This window comes from Labrus mixtus, chromosome 2 (genome assembly GCF_963584025.1).
Source record: "Labrus mixtus chromosome 2, fLabMix1.1, whole genome shotgun sequence".
In the NCBI taxonomy this organism is placed as follows: Eukaryota; Metazoa; Chordata; class Actinopteri; order Labriformes; family Labridae; genus Labrus; species Labrus mixtus.
The window spans coordinates 13,116,563-13,135,980 of record NC_083613.1 but is presented as its reverse complement, the minus strand read 5'-3'; the positions used below and the strand labels follow the sequence as shown (position 1 = coordinate 13,135,980).

General features: G+C 42.5%; 1 protein-coding gene across 6 annotated transcripts; it reads left to right on the top strand.

Moving 5' to 3' along the window:
• Nucleotides 1-1,861: 1,861 nt before the first annotated feature.
• slc24a2 (solute carrier family 24 member 2) lies at nucleotides 1,862-19,084 on the top strand. 6 transcript variants are annotated; one of them, XM_061064596.1, is made up of 12 exons: nucleotides 1,863-2,134; nucleotides 3,417-4,551; nucleotides 6,383-6,433; nucleotides 12,527-12,559; nucleotides 14,091-14,202; nucleotides 14,457-14,540; nucleotides 15,359-15,397; nucleotides 15,533-15,612; nucleotides 15,710-15,847; nucleotides 17,042-17,131; nucleotides 18,481-18,647; nucleotides 18,776-19,084. In XM_061064596.1, exons 2-12 carry the CDS (start codon nucleotides 3,631-3,633, stop codon nucleotides 19,023-19,025), a joined length of 1,965 nt encoding a protein of 654 aa, XP_060920579.1. In that variant the 5' UTR covers nucleotides 1,863-2,134; nucleotides 3,417-3,630; the 3' UTR covers nucleotides 19,026-19,084. The 6 variants fall into 6 exon arrangements, with proteins under 6 accessions (XP_060920604.1, XP_060920579.1, XP_060920571.1 ...); XM_061064588.1 differs by having other exon boundaries at nucleotides 14,091-14,208; XM_061064604.1 differs by lacking the exon at nucleotides 6,383-6,433 and having other exon boundaries at nucleotides 1,865-2,134; nucleotides 14,091-14,208.
• Nucleotides 19,085-19,418: the final 334 nt, after the last annotated feature.

Below are 19,418 nucleotides of genomic sequence, written 5' to 3'. Positions count from 1 at the left end.
GACCTTGGAAAGCCACTAATATAGCAGCTATGGCCCATATACAGAACCTGTACTGGTAACAACTCTAACACCTCTTCGACCCCACTGTGTGTGTCACCTTTACTGCAGCATTGCACTTCTATATGATAATATTATGTAATGTTTTTTAGACAGAGAGTACACAACACCTGTCACTATTAATCACTACTAATGGAAATATATCTAATTTCCTCATGCACGACAGTTGCAGAGAATCAACCTGGAAATGGAGATTATAACACCTGAAACATCTTAAAGCTCATGTGCAGAATATTTGACTTAGCGTGCCTTTCGCTCCCGGAGGCTGAAAGTGGGCTTGACAGGCCGAGAAGCAGACAGTCTGTCGGCCACCCAGAGCAGCATTTTGCCTGCAAGGGAAAGTTAGCGGCCCACTCCATTAAGTATGCTTCTGTTTAATTGGATAAGAGCAGTGGGAGGTGAGAAACAATGGATAGGTCTGGTTGGATTTAACCCCATGCAGGATAACGTGGCACATCCTCACATAAATCCCAATCTTTGCAGGATTTATTTTACAGCGTTTATTCAATTGTTGTACAGAAAAAAACCCTGCTTTTTTTTTAACTTTTATAACACTGCCCTTGTGCAACCATCTCTCTCTCTCTCTCACACACTCATGCACTGGCACACACACTCTGCAGAGGGTTGTGCTACGTCACATCATTTCAAAATCACCTCCAGGTGGCTACTTAAGCTTACAGTTCCCAAAGCCTCACCTGACTTTAGTGTGTGAATGCAGCAAACACACAGCAGACACACTAGCTCAATCACATTTTTTTTTAAATTGAAGGGCGCCGGGCAAGCTCTGAGTATGCACACATTGTACAGAGGAAATAGTCCAAGTCGCAGCAGCCATGGGTTCGAATCCGACACCCTACATTGTAGCATCATCCACAACTCTGTCCTCCAAACATTTCCTCTCTCTCCTCAGCTGTCTCATCCATTAAAGGCAAAAAGCCCCTAAAACAATAATTTAAACAAACAATTTGAGGGAAGAATGATGCAGGGAGACTTAAATATCTGCTATAACTACATTTCTGAGGCTCATGCCCTCGACTGGACTCGAGCCACATAAGCACGTGTCAGTTTTTTTTTTTTTTTTTTTACAGCGCTACATATGACGGATGGAGCAGCTGTTGCATCAAAAGCCAATTACAGACATGCGCAAAGTGACGGACAGGGGGCGAGGTGACGTCACTCCCAACAACTGGCTGTTTATGAACGAAACACGTAGTGCACACTTCAACCTCTCTTCAGGTCTTTGAGATTTAGAAATAAGTGGCAAAATGCTAAAAATATATATATATATATTTATTTAAGCCTAAAGTCCAACTTTATATTCGAGGATTAAAATGCAAATGATGCAAAAAAATAAATAAAAAGCAAAATGATGTGTGAAATGAACTCAGGCATGCTTCAAGCTGAAAGTTGATCTGAAAAATGATTAGCTATCCGTGGTCGGTCTAAGCTGCAGTGTTACATCCTTATGTTCATATAGGTTAATACCATGCAGCAACTCCTGCGACCTGTACTGCTGTGTGTTACATCACGCTGTATTAGGGATACTTTTCAAGGTCTTTGAGAGCAGCACTATGATCTGATGGCACAGCAGGCTTCAGCCCCATCAACCTGTAAGCTCCTTGTGCAAGACTTATTTGCTCAGGTCTAGGGATGGGAAGAAATGATATATGTTACTGAGGGAGGGGAGGATCAGGTGTGAGGATGGGGGGTCGTTGAGGAAGGACGGAAGGAAGGAAGGACGACCGACAGTCTGATCCTCATTCTTGGACAAAGAGAGAAGGCGAGGAGGGGAAAGGTGGAGAGGATGAAACACTGAGGGAAGGAGGGAGGGAGTGTCAAAGGGGGGAGGAACCTGGAGGAGGAGGGAGGAGCCCTCGGTCCTCTGCATCTGTCCTGGTGTCTTGCAGCTCCACTTGGGCTGAGGGAGGAAAATCTCACCTAGGATTTACTGTTGGGACCTTTAGCCTTCTGGACCCTTCTTCCTTTGTGGATTCAATTTACTGGAATATTCACTGGAAGATACTGGAGCTGCTGCCTGCCCGACGCCTTCCTGCTGAACGGGAGATTTCCAAGTGTGGTATGAGGATAAATAACTTTATTTGTTGGGCTTTTTTTATGTGTAGCTGCAGTGTGTCTTCACTGTCATGTCCTTGTAGAGTCCAGCTTCCTTTCAAAATGTTTCCTTTACAGGACTATTTGTTTTTGGACTCAAACAAAGATTTACATTTGATGTATTGTATCAAAGCAGTTAGGGAAGCATTCACATTATTAGAGACTTTTGAGATGAACATTCGAGATTGCAGTTGAACATGCTTTACGTTATCCGAGCCCTGAATCGACAAATACATTTCTCTCTTTTTTTGTGTCCCTCATATTCACTCTTTTGGCTTACGTCTACTTTTTGACTTTGTGCATTGGCATCAGTGTGCAGGGCCTGAGGCTAATCTAAGTATATCTTCTCAGGGATTAAATAGCTTCCTAATGAGCTTTCACTAATGTCCTAGCTTTCCTTAAAGGAGAGAAGTCACTGCAGGTTCTCAGCACAATGTCAAGAAGGCTACAGCATTGTGACTGATTGGTATATTTATAGATTTACATAAACATATGCGAAAGTGTGTTGAAGCACTGCATGACTTTTTAAATTAGTGGAGGTGGATACCCACTAAGCAACATTTAAATTTATCCAAGCCTTTTGAAAATATGCAACAAGAACTTTAAGCCAGACAATGAAATCTGTTTGGATTATAACCAACAAAAGACTCTAAAGCTCATGTGAACTTTTTAGGAAGGTCTTGTTTAGCACGGACACTTCAACAAAGTTAATTGTTTTACTTAAAAAACATTTCATTAAATTTTGTGATAAAGCAAACCAACAAGGCGACAAAGTTGCCCAGAGTTTTCCTTTTAGAGGTCTTTAAGTAATTGTCAGAGTGATTCAGAAAGCAGTAGACAAAATCCCTTTTCTCAAATAATGTACATTATTTTAGTCAGCTTGGGGGCGCCGGTGGCCTAGTGCTTAATAAGTGCACTCCATGAACAGAGGCCTAAGTCTTTAAGAGCATGCCGCTCCTGTGGTACCCCCCCCCCATGTTGTTCCTTGCTTTCTCTTCCCAGTTTTTGACTCTATCCACTGTCCTATCTCTAAAATACAGGCCCCAAAATGAGTCTATTTCCTTTCACATGCATGGGAATAGAAAGCAGTAGAAGATGGGATTCAATGAGTTATGTCAACATTTATGTGTACCTATCTCCTGTACTCTTCTTAAAGGCCTCTAAAGTGGAAAGAGTAAGAGCAGCTTTATCCACATGTAAGTCCGTGACTTTAAAACTTGTATTTCTTTGTCTTCTGTGTCTTGCAGAGTGTAATATGGGGAAGCCTTTGAATGGGCTGGATCCTGGAATCAGACTGGGGGGCTTCCATTGTGTTTAGATCGGGGAGCAGCATGCAAACTAATCGGTGAACCGACGTGGCCTGTCAAATCGCGGCCCTTGCAGCCAACAGAACCACCAGCCCAACTTTTTTTGGGGGGGGATTCATCCACTCTGCCTAAAAAAAAACCTGCGCCAAACACCATGGATTTCATGCTACCCATAAGAAGTCGAGGCACGATGGCTCCCTCCAGCTCCGAACCTCTTCTGGGCTGTCAAAGCAGATGCACCAGACAACACTACGCAAGCGTTAAAAGAAAGCTGCGGCCTGGACGGATTCTGGGCTTCGTCCTCAGCTTGGCGGTGGTCTGCACAGTCTGCTCATGGAGTGCCTTGTCGCTGGTCACAACGGTGGCCAAGGAGCTGGAATCGGCTGATGAGGGCTCAGCAGAGGCAGCGGTGCCCCAAAGAACACTTCTTCAGTACAACAACATTTCAGATGCAACAGGAGGCATACCGGTAGCTATGAAGTCATCCAAAGTAGAGCAGAATCATGGGGACTACCCGACGGACTTATTCTCTGTTGAGCAGAGACGCCAGGGCTATGTGGCGTTTCATATGTTTGGCATGTTGTACATGTTCATAGCCTTAGCCATTGTTTGTGATGAGTTCTTTGTTCCTGCGCTCACAGTCATCACAGAGAAGCTGGAGATCTCTGATGACGTAGCAGGAGCCACCTTCATGGCAGCAGGTGGCTCCGCCCCAGAGCTCTTCACCTCTGTCATAGGGGTCTTCGTCTCCCACAGTAACGTAGGTATTGGTACCATTGTGGGCTCTGCCGTCTTCAACATCTTGTTTGTGATTGGGATGTGCGCCGTGTTCTCCAAAGAGGTGCTGAACCTCACCTGGTGGCCTCTGTTCAGAGACGTCTCCTTCTATATCGTTGGCTTGCTTATGCTCATCTATTTCTTTCTGGATAATGAAATCTCATTGGGAGAAAGTATTAGCCTGCTGACGTGCTACACCTGCTATGTGACATTCATGAAGTTCAATTCTAAAGTAGAACTTACCGTCAAGAGGTTGCTGGGAAGCAACCAGGTGGACGAGCTGGAAACCGCACCAAGGGTGAGCTTGATTCTGTCCATCCCACACATGTTTACATCCATACATCAGTCCTACAATCCATCCATTTGTTTGTCCACCAACCATCCATATATATGTCTGTTAATCCACCAATCTACCAATCCATCTATCTATTCATCCAGTGGGTTATCCATTCATCTTTTCACCCATATATCTGCCCATCAATCCAACCCCCAATCTGTTGCCCATTAACCCACCCTTCCATCCATCAATGCACCAATTTGTTTATCAATCGGTCGTCCAATAGTCCATCTAACCATCCGTTATTTTAGCATTGCCTTTTCCTTCTCGTTTGATTCCCACCTTACTCTCGCCACTTCCTGACCTTTATCTGGAGCCATCAGATGATCCTTAACATTCACTCATCCCAATATATACCCAGATGTTCTCATTCACTTACTGATCCCAGTGATCCATCATAACCTTCTAATTCCCCTGGTGATTCTGTAGCTCGCAAAACACCAGGAAAATTAGATGAAAACCTCCAATCAAACAACATAAGATGTGACCATTATCTTATTTTTGGCATGCATTTCTGATGTTGATGGGAACTCTTTTTGCCAGTGTGTCTTTGGTGAAATCTGGATAGCTGCGGCCCAGGAGAATGTCATGGCGCCTGACCCTGACAGCAGTACCGCCCCTGTTTTTTGGGCGGTAAACAGTGTTATAAAAGAGGCACAAAGGGTGTTAAAACAGAGTGCTGAACACACAGAGCTCTGTCAGGTAGCCAAACCCTGCTGAATTCTCATCTGGAAGGATATAAAGATTTGTCTTAATTTGCCACCTGTGTAGCTGGCTCAGAGCCAGGCCGTGGCCTCTTGGTGCTGACTAAGTCTATAGGGGCCTTCCTTTGTCTTCTGTCCTTACTGTTAATAACCAAGTCTCGACCCGGATCTGGCAAGGCTCAGATACAAGAAGCAATTCCCAGTTTTCAAACATTGGAACTGCTACTTAGTCAGGTCAGAACAGGAATCATAAAAATGCTAAATACTCAAAAATAACTTTCTCTTTCGATCAAATGAAAGGAGTCTGATATCATACTGATAGTGTAACTAATACTTAACATGTAAATCCTGAGTTCTGTAGAAAGTTGTAAAAATGGACATGTCTTCTTGGAGTGTCCTCTCCCAGAGATTCAACCAGAACTGTAAGCAGAAGAAACAGCTAAATGTGTCTAAAAGGTCTTTGTAGCACCTCCTTAACCTCATCGTTAGCGCCCCTCGTCTTCCACCTGACAATGGCGCAAAGTGGCCTCTTGACTCTGGAGGAGGGTTGTAGCTCCGAGTGTTGTTTGTCCTTTTACTTCAGCTGGTTGCTGGTTATACATTCCAATCTGGAGTTCAGAGATCTCGTTATTCTCCAGTCAAAATGTAAAGAAAACACCAGTTAGAAAGTGTTCGCTATTCTGAGAATTGGTAATACTCGAGCACGGTTTAAGAGCCATGCCTTTGTCTCTCTGAAAGGCCTTTTCATAGTTGGATTAAGAAGACGTAAACCTGATTAAGAAGACGTAAACCTGATGGCGACAGACTTTCAATACCAGTCGATTCACAATCACAGAACCAATGTCTCTCTTCTTGACGTTGGAGGAAAGATGATTGGGAAGTGTGATCTCAAGATCGGCTTGGCGAGCTCATTGTTCTGCTCTTGCTGTGTTTAAAAATAGCAAACATGCAAAACGATGGCGTGTAGAGAGGGGACGTAATGAAACACCAAACACAAACATTGTCACAAACACACAAAGAAGGTTTTTTTTTTTTTTTTTTTACAAATTTGTCCCTCTGTCTTCTTTATGTTCTGTCTGTGTGTGCAGTTGGAGTCAGATCTGTTGCTCTCTGATGTTGTAATCACATACGGCTCTCAGGTGACAAAATACTAAAACTACTGTAGGCTGATCTTAGAGCAGCTTGCCCGTAGCCTAGAGTGACATCACCCATCACCAGGTCTTCAGGGGCGTATACAGTGCTTTTTTTTAGAAACACATACATATACGTATTTAATGCCATAACGTGTGCTTGAGATGTTTACAGAACAGACAACTGTTGTGATGATTGTGACTCAGGCCAGTGGATGTTCTCACGTTTTAGGTAACAGATGAGCTCATTATCACCGGCCTTAAATATGGTTGCATCTGCTTTTAAGCTCCACCCCCTTTAAGGCTTAGATCATTCTCAACAAGAAAAAAATATGTGTTTAGAAGAATAGAAATCTATCTTGTCTTTGTGTTCTTGCTCTTTTCCTTTCTTTCCAAATGATGTATTCTTAATAGTGACTTTGTTCTTTTGTCATAACAATAACAATTGAAATTTTCCATCCCAGACGCCAACCACATTATCGTAAATGTGAAGAAAAGCCAATCATGTATCTGCTTGTGTCTTCTTATTCTAAAGCTGTGAGCATGTACAGCATATCTGACCGCTGAACCCTTTCAGGGTTGTTGCAAGAAGCTCTATTTACATACATGCCCTTCTGGGAATCAGCTATATATCAGGCTTCCTCATCTCAACCCAGGAACAGCTTTCCTCTTTCTATCGTCCAGCACCTGATGTCCAACTGCCTTGCCCTCATGTGTCGGTAGCTGCCAAATAATCCCTCGGGTTAATGCCCTCCAATCCCATTAGAGCCGCTAATAATAGTCAGATGCTCCCTGGGGGAGCAGGAATCAGCAGTTCACCGAGAAAAAAAAGACAGAATGCTCCGTCGTCTGGCCGCCGTCCTGCTCATGACGTGCCGTGGCTTTTGATTTGTGCATTGTTGGGGATGTTTTGGGATGTTTGCACAGTGCATCCAGTGCATTAAGCATTTATGTTATAAGAGAGAGAAGATCTGTTGGTTTGCTTGCTGATGGCACTAAAGACGACAATCCTCTCTGATCCCCTTATCAACTGCTTACCTGCAGTGACGACAGCAAACACACAGCCAAGCACACTGTCACCCAGCCGCCGCAGGGCTCTTACAAAACGTCTCAATTCTCCTCTCAGCCATTCATATAAAAAACCTGGATCCCCACCCAGCAGTGTCATGCATCTGCAATGTCATGAGTTATTTAATTAACAACATTCAGCTAGCGGAGGAGGATTTAGTGTAGATACATGTTGCTCATATGACGTCTTATATTTATAAAATGATTATTAATGATGGTGACCCTGTTCATTAAATCAGACTGTAGATATTTCTGCTCTGGGGTCAGCACAAGGCTTATATTGAAGACCTTACAGTCAAAGGTGCTTTCTTCTTATTCAAGTCAGTGTGATCATGATCAGATCAAGTGCTGCTGCTGCTGCTTTTCTACAGGAGCAACATAACTATCTGTTGAGCCTTTGAAGGATCATGCTTTGCGTTATGAGCCGTTTTTAAAGACGCATGAGTAAAGACGGCTGCCGCTCGCAAGACTGAGGAGCGGGACGGGGAAATGTTGGACATCATGGTGACCTGTGAAGGTTGCTGCGGGACTTCACACGCAGGCTCGAAAATTACCAGTCTAAAAGTGGTGATCTCTGCTGATTAATCCTGGCTAAGTCGCACAGCTCGGAGAGTCAGGTGGACACTGCAGAGGGAGGCGCAAACACACACACACAGTAAAGGTGATGCCATTGTGCCTTAGGGTTGATAATTATTGGGATGAAGGGAAAGTTTGGTGTAAATTCGGGACTTTAGGATTTGGGAGTTTCTCGGTGTCTTGATCTCAAACTGGGATGAGAGACCACTGAACTGGAAGTGATGAAATACCAGCGAAGCCTCCTTTAAAAATGTAATCTTTGGGCGTGAAACAACCACAATTATACACCAGTCTGAATCCACTAATTTCCCCCAAATTTTAAATCCTTATTAAATATAAGAGTTTTGACTAAATCCAACCACGTTCACCAGTTTGACTTTAATAGACTTTTGTCTTGTAATCAAAACCAGATGTTGAGGCTTAATTTTTAATAAAGCCTCATAAAGTACCAATTTGAATCACGTTAATTGCAAGAAAAATGGCTTTTTAACTAAATGTCTGAAGTGGAAGGAATTTCTCTGGAAATCCAAAATTCAATAAGACTATTTTTAATAGTTTAGAAGTTTGAAAAAATCGAGTTCTGATTATTTATTTGATATTTAATGTCATTAAATGTGACGTCAGAAAGGATATGACTGTGGTAGAACGAGCAGTAAAGGCGATATAAATCCTTTGACTCCTTTCAGGTTTTAAAAGTGTTTTAGTTATGACCCACCATCGTAAAGGATGGACTTCATGAAATGTTGTTTTTTATAGGTAAATGTCAGGTTTGGTTTTGAGTTCTCTGAGTGTCGCAGCAGTGACAGGTTAGTTAAAGAGCAGTGTTGGTTAGTTTCCCTTCAGTTTGAGGATGTATTAGACAATGACCTGTGTTATTGTATAAATGACTGAAGTGGCTGGAGGTCATTGTTCCAGCGGGCTGATTTGTGCTGATTGGTGAGAGGATGCAGCTCCGACGGAGGACTGACAGAACCTCACACGTGCAGCAGAGCGGAGATGAGGGCTGAGGCAAATAAGGGCAAAGATTAGTAGTGTTTTGTCGCTAGTTGCGGTGATGTCATGTGACCACGAACACGTTATGAAACACAAATCAAGCTGAGCAGCACGCTGAGGGGAAAAAAAAAACAGGCTCAGGTTTTCAGGGTGCAAAACGAAAAACACTTTTGTAAACAGTCTGAAGTGATGGAGGTCAAAGATGAGTCTCAGATGTCGTGATGTGTAAAAACTTTGACCAAAGCAACAAAACTGTATTTTTAACATGCAGGACAATCACTTATACCCATGCAGGCTCCGGTCTTAGCAGCTCCTACAGCAGGTTGAATGAGTCTTCAGTGCGGCCATGTGAGCCCTAACCAACATGAACTAATGCCAAGTTGGCCTCTGCTTTTCAAAGCCATGCTGCTCAGCCATCACATGGAGGCTACAGTTCACACAGGTGACCCCTCTCTGTCGTCATTTAAAACGTCTACAGTCAATATAATTTCTGTTCAATGGAAAATAACGAGGTTTAAATAAACAGCTTTGAATGCCACAATCCCCGAGGAAATAAATCATCTTTGTTTTGTGTGTAAACGTATTTTAACTGAACATTTGTTAATGACATTTATTACCATCTCGATAAGTAGCCTAACTATTCAATGGAAACGCGAGCCGAACGTAAACATAAACAAAAACAAAAAGCTGATCTTTAGTGGTGCTGTAGCCGCCATAACAGCAGCAACAGGTGTCTTGTCAGATGCATGCTAAAGGGATTATCTTCTCAAACTCTGTGGCCTCCATCATGAAAACGTGTCAACAACAAAATCCTCCACCCCTCTGCTTTGTGCTTATGATCGTCTCTCCGTCTCTGAGGGAAAATTAAGTAAATATTGTTTAACTTCCTCTCTTTGCTGATGATCTGACACGTTAAGTAGCATGTATACTATAGTCTTAAAAAGGTTCTTTATCCATCATTAATGCTGTATTGATATCAACAGATTAGCCATAAAAAAGTAACCTGTTTCCTCAAGGTGTAGGTTGTCATTAAAGACAAATCAAATTACACATTTACAGCAGTAACTGTCGTAAAGCGGGTCCACTGGTTTTAATCTGCATCATGGTGGTGGATGACGGGTGATTCTGGAGTGAGAGACGAGTGGTACATGGCGCTGGCCCCCTGGTGGCGGGCCATCAGTGACGGCTGAATTTATGGTGATATGTCCGTAATGCAAGCGCACAAGTCGCCGTGAAGCTGGCATGCCACAAATGATACCGACATGTCAGTGCTCCCAATATGTCGCATGTCACTTTTCAATCTCGCCAACACTCCCAGAACTACTTTCTGTTGTCAGAAGCATTATAAGCCAGGTCTTACTCTGCTTTCACTTACTCCTTGGATGCTCCAAATCCCCAATTTTGGGATTTTGTTTTCTGATTTTGGTGTTCAAAAGTTTGTTAACTCAAGAAAGATTAAAATTAAAAGAAGAATATTATATTTTACTGTTCAGAAGTAAAGTAGGCGACTCTAAGATGGCAGCAAGTAACGCCCTCATTCCACATAACAATTGAGTTTAGTTAGTTTTAATCGTACTCATTTCTTAAGTAAGTGGCCGTGTAAGAAGGGAAATGATGAATTGTGAGCGGGTTGTTATCGTTGAGGACTCCCTTTTGGATGAGACTAGACCCCCCTCTTCAAGTTACCCAGGACTTGATTCTGTTTACTTCAGTGGTTCACCTTCCAGGATAATCTTCTGGTCTTCCAGGTATTAGCCACACTCAAGTTAGTTACATGGAATGAACAATCCGACGCCTAGCCTCCACATCGTCGATAAAGTCCCGAGCATGGAAACCTCTCCGGGTATATAGTCTATAGCGGTGGTTCTCAGGACCCTAAAACCAACTCCTTCATGAAAAATCACAACCCCAATTTCGGCTTTTCTTTCAACCAATCAGATTGATTAAGTGAGTAGTTGTGCAGTTTGGACCTCAGGTGGTAAAAAACATGAGACGGAACAAATGAACCAAAGAATAAAAGTGAGTCATAGACTTTTTGACACACATTCGCGACGCACCAGAAAACCACTCCAAATCCCACTTTTGGGTCCCGACCCACCAGTTGAAACCTAGTTAATCACAGTCAGGCATTACACTTTTTTAAATCAAGATTAATCTCATGTTATTTTGTCCCTTCAGGCTCTCCGATAGATAGTCGTCCTCAGTTTCTCCCTGTAGTCTCAGTGATGTAAAAGAAGGACACTGCTGCATCTTTGAATGTCTCATTTCACTTTAACAAACTCTCAGACAGCTCAGCTGACGAGTCCAAAGTAATATCCACCTTATGACATCACACATTGACCTCATGACATCACACATTGACCTATGTTACCGTTCCTTTGAGCAGTTTGACCTCAGTTTGGGACCCCTAACCACTTCCTGTCTCTGTGCTTAACTTCCTGTCCTAACCTTCCATCTACAGGAAGGGCCTGACTTTAGTTCAAAATAAAAGCACACAGTCGGCAAAGCACTCTCAGCTTGAGACAGTACACAATTTCAAAATAAATGCATAGCAATTTGTATTTTTATATGCGGGATAATGCGATTTAAAATAAATTGCGATGAACTTTTAATCGTTTGACAGCCCTAATTATAATTGTTGCATCACTCGTTAGATTTGTCGACTGATCCTACTTTAATATGTTTTATTTCTTAAAAATCAAATCCTGTGAAGATGTTAGGTGACAAAATAGTCAGTATCAGATGAAGAAGTTATTTCTATTTGTGCCTGTTTTTATACAGTTTTCATGTAGCAAACTTTAATCTGGTTGGTGTCACGTTAACATTTTAAAAAGCCTCCTTGCTTCAGTCGTTGTTTTTATTATGTGAATTTCACTCCGAGCAGGACGTCATAGCACTGCCACTCTCAGCCTGATTTACCCCACTTCTACTGTCTGTCTGACAAATCTACTCAACTTAAAGTTTCGATATCTACATCTTAATTCAACAAATATTCCCAGTACCTCCTTCCCAGACCAAACCTCCCCCTTCTCAGTATCTACACAAAGCATCACCACACTCTCTACCTGTCCCACACACCGGGCGCCATGTGTGTGTATGTGTGTTTATGTGGTGACACTGCTGTGCTGTATATGTCCTCTGAGGAAATGGCTGGGTTGTAGTCATCTGTCTCTGTGAGTGTGTGTAGGATCTTAGACTCCACCTTGGAAAAAAAGACCAAAGAACAAGCTTTAGAGGAGGACTCAGAAATGAGGAAGTGAAGTCACACATACACACAGCAAAGGGAAGCTGTGTGTATGGGCTTCTGGGTTTTTGACGAGGGTGCAGGCCTAATGTGTTAGACTGCATGTAGTGCATGTGTTTGTGTTACTCTTTCCACACTACATAAATATATGTGTGTGTATATAAGAGAACAAATACAGTAAATATGTAACATGTTTGCTTTTTCTGTGTTTTTACATAAAGGTAACCGCTCCTGATGACGAGAACAAGCTGACGGTGAGTTTGTCTTTATAGATATCTTTAGTAGGAAAATGTTTATAAAACAAAGATAAATACATAAAGCCATTTTCAAACAAATTATCTTAAAGGAGCAATATGTAACTCTGACACCTAGTGTTTAAAATGGGTACTGCAGTCCAAATTCTAAACATTTTAGAGAGCACGTTTCTGCTCGTGGAGCTTATTAGAAACATGCAGAGGCTTTTTAGGTCGGGTACAATCACTTCTATCTGAACCATCACTTCAACATAGCATGTTTCCTTAATGTCTGATCATATAGTAAGGTCACTTTATCATTTCACTCACTACACATCTTACTGATTGATCCCTTACACACAGGCTGAACTTGATGCTGTGCTCACACTTGGTTAATACTTTTTAACTTCTTTGTATGGAACGATCGGGTTCAGTACTGGTCATGTTATAAGAGCATTACATGACATTAAAACTTCACACACTTGTTCCTATGAGTCAGTTTAAAGCTGACTAAAAACCACTCTGCCTTTGCGTGTAACTGATTTTAATTACGTTGTCGTCACTCTTTCTATTTATTCTGTTTTGTGCACATCTAGTCTTTGTTGTTGTACTCTTGATGAGGCCATGTCCTCAGTGATGTTCGGGATTTAAATAAATTCAATGAATGAATATTCTACATTCATCAGAGAGCTATAAGCTGCAGGAGTGACATGACTCTGATTGGTGTTCATCAGGATGGTTTCCTCTCACTTTTTTTGAGCGTATAAAAATGACAAATGAATCGTGCAACGGTGACTTAGTGGCTAGTTTGTGCGTCCCATATACGAAGGGTATAGTCCTTCAATTGGGCGTTCTGTGGCTTTTCATTCCCTCTCTCTCACTCTCCCTGATTTCCAACCCTATCCACTGTCCTGTCTCTCTAATAAAGGCACAAAAAAACCTTAGAATATATCTTAAAAGTCAAATATTCTCCTCCTCTTCAAGCAGTTTAAATAAGTCTCAGAGCTTCTCAAAACATGTGTGTGAAGTTTCTTGTTCTAAATCCACTCTGATCCTGTATTTGATCATGTCTATAAACCCCTCTATTTCAGCCCTGATCAGAACAGGCTGTTTCTGTGTCTGTACCTTTAAATATGTAAATGAGCTGTGTCTGACCACTCCCCCTCTCTGGAAGGGCTTGGGTGTCTCAGTCTTTCTCGCTCCATGTCCTATTGTTTACGGTGAGAAGGCAGACTCAGAGGGCAGAACAAACACCTAGTTGTGGGAGTGTCACCCACCTGGGGGAGGGGCTACTGCCCTTTGTGATGACATGAAGGGAAAATCTCCAAACGGCCCGTTTGAGCACACATTTTCTGAAAAGTAGAGCAGGCTAAAGACGGAGAGGATGGACTTTTCTCATCATTGGGGGGTTTGTAGACTAGATACACATATCAGAGTTAGAGAAACATGGTGAAGTAGATTTTGCAGAATATGTGACCTTTAAAGAATGACTGTAAATGTTGAGTAGAAAGTCTTCATATAGATTTTGTTGTAACTGTCTGTGTTCATGTAGGCCAAACCCAGGTTGCAGAGGGAAGGCAGCTGTGCCTCTCTTCACAACACACTGATGAGAAACAGTATCTTCCAGCTCATGATCCACACCCTCGACCCTCTCAGTGATGAAGGTAAGGGTAAGACAAAAATCAATCATATCTCAATTATCCTTTTTCAATGTATGGAAGCCCTTTTCTGCAAACACGGGACGGATTCAAACAATCACATACCGGCTTTGGACCAAAATATTGAGATATTTTGGTCATTCTTGGGAGTCTTTCTTCCTCACATTGGCTAAAAGAAGGCTTCAATACAAGTACAACATCCTTTTCTTCAACCGAAGTTGTCCCCCCTGCAAGTAGTCATCGTCTTTCCATTTTTTTAGGACGTTTCAAAGAGAAGGCTTCTATCCTTCACAAAATGGCCAAGCAGAAGTGTAAAGATGAGGCAGCCAATGCCAACGGCGTAGGTGAGTAACAAGGACGAGTTCAAACTATGGGAGTTCATTTGTCCTGCTCAAAATTAAACTCATGAATCAAGTGACAAATTAATCAAGAATGACTCAAACAACTCCTAAAAATACTTTTCACAAAATGCACTCCTGAAGATGCATGGAAGCTCTCAGGACAAGCTGCTCCCTAAAATCTTCCTGACTTGCCTCTGGACAGAAGGGTCTCAGGCACAGTGACAAGAGAGCAATCCTCTTAACAAGTTCTTCGTTCAGACGACAACATCGTGATAATAACCGCCGTGCACCAGTCTGAAAACGTTGTAGTACACATGTTTGTCACCTGTGATCCCATTTCCTGGCCCTCCTGTTTTCAGGCGCCCAAAACGCCAAAGTGGTGTGTCCAAAATGCAACAACAGGTCGCCATTTTTGGATAAAATCGTTGCGGTGTAAAAAAATTTTTTTTTTTTAAATAAGGGGAATTTTCAGTAGTTTTGTGTTTAGTTGTGAAAGCACCAAAGAAGTGATCAGAAATCTGCTGAGATCAAAACGACTTTATGAGCGTCAGGAAGTCATACAGCAATGTGTGACGCGTCTTTAAACCTGACAAGAAGCTTTCAAAATCGAGAGACTGGTGCCTCAGATTTAAATGTGATTCTTAGTTTCAAGAATACGTCCTTCATTTGTCATTTGATTCCTCAGCCGACTGACCGATTTGTCAGCTCCTCTGTAATTTGATCATTTCATCATGAGAGGGCACAGACGCACTTCCGTATGATTCTCTGTTACTCCTGTCCGGATGGATAAATAACAAAGATATTTTTGTTTCTCAACATAGGAGCCCCCTCGCAGACACAACCTCCAAGAAAAGCAAATTGTACTAAGTTTCAGCCTTCTCATAATGCCATTAAATCATCACGTTTCATTTCAAATTCATACACTGCTTGACAACGAAGCACTTTGACCTTCACTTAACCTCTCTCTCTCTCTTTCTTTCTCTTCCTTCCTGTAGCCGTTAAGAACATCCAAAACAGCTCCAACGTCGCCGTGGAAGTCACACCGCCCATGAACGGTGTAGTGGGAGGAGAAGCGGTATGGCCTCTTTGTGCTTTTTAAACAGCGTTGTTGTTTGATTGGTGCGAGTGTGTGTGTGTGTGTGTGTGGTTAATCTAAAGTGACTCCTTTTCAGGGCGGCGAGGAAGAGGAGGACGAGGACCAGCCTCTGAGCTTGGCCTGGCCTGACACCTGCAGGAAACGGATCACCTACCTCATCATCCTGCCCATCGTCTTCCCTCTGTGGCTCTCGCTCCCTGACGTCAGGAGAGAGGTGACGACACACACACACACACACACACACACACACACACACACACACAGAGTCAGGTATGTGTACATATAAAAATTAATTTCCTGGGGGGCCTTCTTTGGTGCAAAAACAATCAACATAAAAGTAAACAATGATGAAGAGAGCGTGCTACGACTGCCAAGGGACTCGAATAGAATAGAACAGAATAGAATAGAATAGAATAGAACAGAACAGAATAGAATAGAATAGAATAGAATAGAATTGAATAGAACAGAACAGAATAGAATAGAATAGAACAGAATAGAATAGAATAGAATAGAATTGAATAGAACAGAATAGAACAGAATAGAATTGAATAGAACAGAATAGAATAGAATAGAATAGAACAGAATAGAATAGAACAGAATAGAATAGAATCGAACAGAATAGAACAGAATAGAATAGAATAGAATAGAATAGAATAGAATAGAATAGATGTTTATTGCCTCGTGCACAGTAATAGAACAGTACGGGTTCATTGGAGTTAAAAGTGCATTGGTCCTAGAGTCAGGTCTTATCTCGGTCTCGGGTATGTCTTGTCCTAGAGTAAACAAAACATACCTGAGACCAGAGTGCTCCGAGACAAGACCAAACCAAGATATTTAGCGAGACCAAGACCATAAATATCACTGAATAATCATCTTGTGTGCAGGGGTCGTAAAAATCAAACTACAAATGAACTGAAGTTATTAGTTCTTTTAAAAAGAGGTGTTTTGCTTCTAATCTCAGTAATGACGAGGAAAAACAGCTGATCAGTGGTGGTCTTGACCGGTCTTGATTTAAAATCCGGAGTCCCCACAGTCTGAGGCCCGAGACAAGACCGAGTAAAAATGCTTTAGATTCCAAGATGAGAGCGAGACCTTCAAAAAGTGTTCTGGAGACCAAGACCGATTTTGAATATTACAACACTACATGGAACATTTTCACATCTAATTTTGCATATTGAATAAATTATTGGACCTTTTTTGCCTTTTTTTGGTCATTGCATATGCATATTGTTATTTACTGTGAGGTGGTCAACTGTCCATCACTCAGGTGAGGTGGGGGGTATGGTGTTTTCTTCAATAAAGAAATGTAGATCAGAATTAGTGAATCTTTTTCAGGGCAGGTTAAGTCTGTAGTTGAGTTTGGTCTTCACTTTCAGATGTTGACTTTTTGTTTCTTTTGTATTTTCAGACCTCAGCGAAGTTCTTCCCCATCACTTTCCTCGGCGCCATTTCTTGGATCGCTTTCTTCTCCTACCTGATGGTGTGGTGGGCTCACCAGGTACAAACACACACAAACAAACACAAACTCACACACACATGCCAGCTTTCTTTAAACTCTCTTCTATTCTGAGGACTTTCTTATGAGAGTGCAGCAGTCAGGGTGTTGAATGTGTGACCACGGCAGCTAATCCCGGCTAATCTGCCCTGATCCTCCGCCAGATCAACCTGTACAGTAAAGCTCTATTTTAGCAGTGGGAATAAAGCATGAGGTCATGTGTGCAAGGTCGTGGGGGAGGGGCGGGGCAGCGGCTTTTTTAAGGTCCCCATGGGTGCAGATCGCGGGGTCGTGGGAAGCTGGAGACGAGCTGTCATTGGGCAAGAGACGGGGTTACACCCTAGACACAGCGCTGACATATAGAGACAGACAACCAGCTACACTACGGGCAATTTAGAGTCAGCAGTTAACCTAACGAGCATGTCTTTGGACTGAATGAAAATGTGTTCAAGTATGACTGCCTCAAAAAACACCAGCATTCATGTGGGCTGGCTATTTTCAATGACGAGCAGAAGAGCTTTAAAAACTAACACAGCAGAAGACAGCTTACTGGATGCTCCTGAACATGTTACATAACATTGTGAAAACAATACCAAATGTTTGATAATTCTGCTCATGCAACCGTTGACCAATTATCAAAATAGTTGTAGACAATTTCCTCAGATTGACGCATGTATATATATTGGAATCGAACCAGGAACCTCCTCGCTGCTAACCACTGCACCACCGTGCAGCCTAAGATATTCATGTACAGGAAAAAAATCAGCAAAGAGTTAAGAGGCACTGCTTTGAAATGCTGCACCATGCAGCAGAGCCTTAAAAGAAGAAGGTTTCACGTTGTTATTGTTTTGTGCTCTTCAAACTTTCAGGCTTATCCCATTCTTTGTGATCTCAGAATCAGAATCAGAATCAATACATTTACACATACAAGGAATTTGACTTGGTGCATTGGTGCTAAACAATTAACAAGGAAATAAAGCAGAACTAGCAACAACTTAAATAATACAATATAAGAAGCTATTACAATATATAAAATAGAATTTAAAAATGTAAAATATAAAAATAAAAATTTACAAAAGGTGCAATGTAGGAGCTGAGCAGTGGACTATGAGAAAAAATCTTAGTGTGTGTAACTACTCACAGAGTGCATGTAAGGAACATACATTTTTAAGTCCAGTCTCATCCAACATCTGCACTTATCCTATTCCTATTTACTTCCAGCTTAAATATTCAGTGTTTAAAGCGATGCCTGCAAAAGGCTATGAAGCTCAAAAATATTTTTTAACCTCCGAGAATGATCAGAGCGATGGGAGAACAGCTGCAACATTAAGCACCTTTCTTCCTCCTTCCAGGTGGGAGAAACCTTCTGGATCACAGAGGAGATCATGGGTCTGACCATACTAGCAGCCGGCACCTCCATCCCTGACCTGATCACCAGTGTGATCGTGGCGCGAAAAGGCCTCGGTGACATGGCCGTGTCCAGTTCGGTGGGCTCCAACATCTTTGACATCACCGTGGGGTGAGTCCAGCACGCACCAAAAAGAAAACGCACAGTGTTTTTTTTCATTTGTGAATGTGAACGTTTCAAATGTTTATATCTCTGACAATGAAGCTAAGAGATAACCTGACCCCCTCATCTCCCCGCAGTCTGCCATTCCCCTGGCTCGTCTACAACATCCTCAACGACTTCAAGCCTGTACAGGTGAGCAGCAACGGCCTGTTCTGCGCCATCGTCCTCCTCTTCCTCATGCTCCTCTTCGTCATCTTGTCCATCGCCGCGTGCAAGTGGAGGATGAGCAAGTTCCTGGGCTTACTCATGTTCCTGCTCTACATCGTCTTCCTCGTCGTCAGCGTCATGCTGGAGGATAAAGTCATCATCTGCCCCATCAGCGTCTGAGAGCCGGCGCTGCTTTTTTGATTTCAAGGAAAAGCAGAAAAAAAAACCATGGTGCTCACGTGCACAAACTGTCTCTCACATGTCTCACACACATACAAAGTAGAAGCACACACACATGCACCCGCACACTCAGGATCAAGTAAAGGATGAAAGAATCGCACACACACACACGCACACGCACACGCACACACACACACACACACACACACACACACACACACACACACACACACACACACACACAAACACACACACACACACGTTTTGGACAGAGGCACTGACTTAAATCATTGCTGCAAATTCAGACCAGCGAATCTCAGCCGTGCAGCACTGGCTCTCGAGCCTGTTTGTCACTAACGGACTTCATGCCACCCCACTGGACGGACTCCTCTG